Source organism: Clytia hemisphaerica, unplaced genomic scaffold (assembly GCF_902728285.1).
Source record: "Clytia hemisphaerica strain Z4C2 unplaced genomic scaffold, Clytia hemisphaerica genome assembly, whole genome shotgun sequence".
NCBI lineage: Eukaryota > Metazoa > Cnidaria > Hydrozoa > Leptothecata > Clytiidae > Clytia > Clytia hemisphaerica.
In genome coordinates this window covers 1-3,814 of record NW_027104029.1, presented here as the reverse complement: position 1 = coordinate 3,814, position 3,814 = coordinate 1, and the positions used below count along the sequence as shown (strand labels likewise).

Here is a 3,814-nt window from a genome sequence, read left to right as displayed (position 1 = left end):
TGCTGCAACATTAGCAGTTGCATCATGCACCACAAAGTCTATGTTTTCTTCATCAGTTTTTTTATAAAAAGCAAAAAACCATCCTCCTTTATTTTCTGAAAACATTGCATTAACATTTTCATAAATTATTTTTTCAGGATTCAAATCATCAATATAAATCCATTTGTTCTCGATAAATACACCACATGCAAAGTGAAAACCTAGATTTCTAACAATGGCTTGTAATTTATAAGTATTCCCTTTCACTATAATCTGATCTAAAAATCTACAACTATTATGAATTGTAGAACTGAATTCTATCAACAAAAAACATGGAAGGTCAACAGATTGATACTGGGCAGGAATATTAACAGAACAAGTATTGCAGTGAACTTCTGTACTTGGATCGAGAGCTCTATTTACACAATCTGGCCAGTTGTTTGGGTCAATCGTAATCTCTGGATATAAAAGATCTGTAAGAAGTGTGACAATGATTCCTGTCTTACTTTGTCTCTCGTTATTACAAACAGGGCAAGTTCCTCGAACGTCAAATCTTGTTTCAAAAAATCTTTTCTCTCCTTCTGATAATGCCATAAAAAGGTTACCTGAAAAAAGCTCTGTAAACTGTGCATCACTATTTCTGCTGGCATACGTACCACAATTTTCAATAATTTTTGACCAAATTGGTTCTCGAATTTCATCCAGCAGTCTAAACGCATTACTTTTGACGTTGGTGATATCATTTTCAATTGGAATTTCCATCGAACCACTTATAATAAGCAAATAAAAGAATTCACTTAATTCGTCAAATGAGAATTTTGCTTTAATTTCAGGAAGAAGCAGGCGATAACTTATTTCAAGAAAACAATCAACAGCGCAAGAATATGTACGACCCCTAGTCGTTCTACATGAATTTTGAAAATGCGCAACACTCAATGCTGTATCTAAATCAATTAATAAATCCTCCTGTTCCATGACCGTAAAAAGTTTTCAATTCAAATAGATTTTCAAGTGCTACTTCAAATTCTACTTCAAATTTTTATGGAACGCAATTAAGCCCCTTTCAGCCTATTTACCAAGCAAGTCTTTTTCCCTTTTTATTGCTATCAGTAGTGGTATCAGACCTTGTTTCAAACAAATTATGAATTAAGTTACTGTAATTCCTTTACTCTTTGATTTACTTTCAATCAGCTTGAGGGTGCTACTCAAACTGGGTTTGACAGTGTTTATCCCAGTCCTGAGTTTCCTCTCAGAACTGTGGCAGTTTGAACGTCCGGGACAAACTGTTTGGGTCGAAAAATGAATCAATCTGAATGTCTAAGACAGGAGACAGATTGTAATTTGACTGTCAGCAAATTCACTGATTGGTAGGTCTTTATATATTTTCTAATTGTACCCCAAAGTCAAAAGTAATGCGTCTTGACTGCGAGAGAGAGGACTTCTTTACTGACCTTCCAGAAACTTCCCCACGGAACTACTATACACCTTTCCTGCATGCTACCCAATCGGACAAATTGGAAGAAATCAAGATATCAAAACCCGGGCTAAAAAGCAGTGTAAGATGCCCGCGGCACTTGACGTGAAAAATAAAAGCCGTCCTGGAAAAAAACGAACAATACCGAACATTCACGGAAAAGACTAACTACGGATAGGCTTGCGCGACAACAACAACAAAACAAAAATCCGAGATTCCAGTCCAACAATCCTTGCGCCTGAAGCTATGAGTGCCTCCTCACTCGCTGACGCTCGTTGCGGGGGCAACAATTTCAGCCGTTTAAAACCATGGAAGCAAATGGATTTTTGCCGAGTAATCAAGCAATGTTGCGGATTTTTGGCCATTTTTTCAGCCATTTTAGGGGTTCTAAACGACGAAGTTTTACAATTGACCCCAGTTTCGTCATCTGCTTTTCGTCATAAAATAGTCAGAATAATTGCCTTTCGAGAACTTTTTGAAAAGCTTATTTACAGGAATTTGTATTAAAAAGTGACGTCATCGAAAAATGCCTCAAACTTTATCAATAGACTATGCTTTCTGCATTCTGGTGGTTCTAGAACCCTTAAAACCTAAGTACTTAGGCAAAATGGGTGCCGGTTATGTGCGAGCCATAATAAGGGTTCTTTTCAGACGCCCTCGAAAGTTCCTCAAAGGAGTACAAAAACCACTAACAAACAATTGAGTCTCTGTAAGAATTCCAAAATTACCGAAATAAAAAAAACCGACTCCCTCAAAAGGGTCGTGAATTCTTGAATCTTAGACTGAAATTTCTGAAAATTCTGGCTGAACTTTCGAAGAAGGAAATAGTCTCTCTTCTCTTAGTCCAAAAATGGGCAGAATGTTCGAAAAGGCAGTCTCTTTAAGAGTCCAGGGGGTGTAGTCGGATTTTGGACTGACAGTATGTGCGGGTTAAAAATCGCAGTGGTTTTCCCGAAAAATACACCCTTACAGTGCATGCAAGTCGAATAACCTTACAGTGCAGTCTAGTTTTTGTCCCTGAGGTGATTGACAAATAAAAAATAGACACGCTTGGTGTGATTATTCTATATATTTATTTGACTCTACTACTATAAGAAAGCTATAGCCCATCCACAATCCGTCGAAATCGACGACAAAAGAGCCTGTCATCATTAACTCGATGGAAAAATTTGCCTTTTTTCTTTCGAGTTAAAATACGTTATATAACTCGATGAAAAAATTTGTCATTTTAATTTCGAGTTAAAAACAACATTTTAACTCGATGGAAAAAATCATTATTTTTCTCTCGAGTTAAAACGAGGAATATAACTCGATGAAATTATTTGGAATAAAAAATCCGAGTTATATAACTCGAGAGGAAAATGGTCAACAAAAAAACTGAGTTAAAAAAATAACTCAAAATAAAAATGCTTCATTTTTATTTCGAGTTATGGGCCTTAACTCGAAGATTTCTTAACTCGAAGCCATATAACTCGAAGATTATGTGCCTCACCACTTTCAATTCCTCACTTTTTATTTCAAAGTTTCTTTAACAACAATATAAAACAACAAGGGGGTGAAAAATCCAATTCCAAACAATAATATCTCTGGGGGTGTCTGTTTTCGTGATTTTTACGTTTTTAATTTAGTTGGTTAATTGGATGAATAAAAACGCAAGTGAAAAAAATAATGAAATTTTGTCTAAACGTTCTTTTGCACTGACAGGTTTCAAAAGTTTTTTTTTCTCTTTCCAATCTTTTTCATTTTTTACGTATATTAAAATCGAAAACAGGAAACCGTTCTTTCAAAGGTTAATTAGATTCGATTGGAACAGACCCCAAAGCCTCTTAAAAGTATTTTGTTACAGCTAAGGTACTGGGGACAAGTTTTTAATTCTAAAGTTTAAAGTTTAAAGTTTAATTCTATAGTTTAAAATCTCTAAGGAAATAACTCGAAAATTTAAAGAAAGGAAAATTAACTCGAAAATTTAAAGGAAGAAAAACAACTCGAAATCTTAAAAGAAGAAAAAAAAAACCGAGTTGAAAATCTTGAAATAACTCGAAAAATTAATGGAAGAAAAAAAAACCGAGTTAAAATCTGGAAATAGCTCGAAAATTTAAAGGAAGAATAAAAAACCGAGTTAAAATTCTTGAAATAACTCGAAAATTTAACGGAAGGAAAAAAAACCGAGTTAAAATTCATGAAATAACTCGAAAATTTAATGGAAGGAAAAAAAACAGAGTTGTAAATTTGAGTGTGGCGTCATAATTTTCTGAAAATGACGTCATAACTCGGGTTTCCCGTAACTCAGAAAAATAACTCGGGAAAAATAACTCGGGTTTTCCGGGTCTCAGAGGGGGGGGGGGGGGGGGGGGGGGGGGG

At 35.2% G+C, this 3,814-nt stretch overlaps 1 protein-coding gene across 1 annotated transcript; it reads right to left on the bottom strand.

Moving 5' to 3' along the window:
* LOC136811656 (uncharacterized) lies at positions 1-1,034 on the bottom strand (the record flags this gene model as incomplete). The annotated part of the gene is given in 1 exon segment (XM_067068279.1): positions 1-1,034. A coding segment is annotated over 1 exon segment (954 nt), but the record flags the coding sequence as incomplete, so codon positions are not given.
* Positions 1,035-3,814: the final 2,780 nt, after the last annotated feature.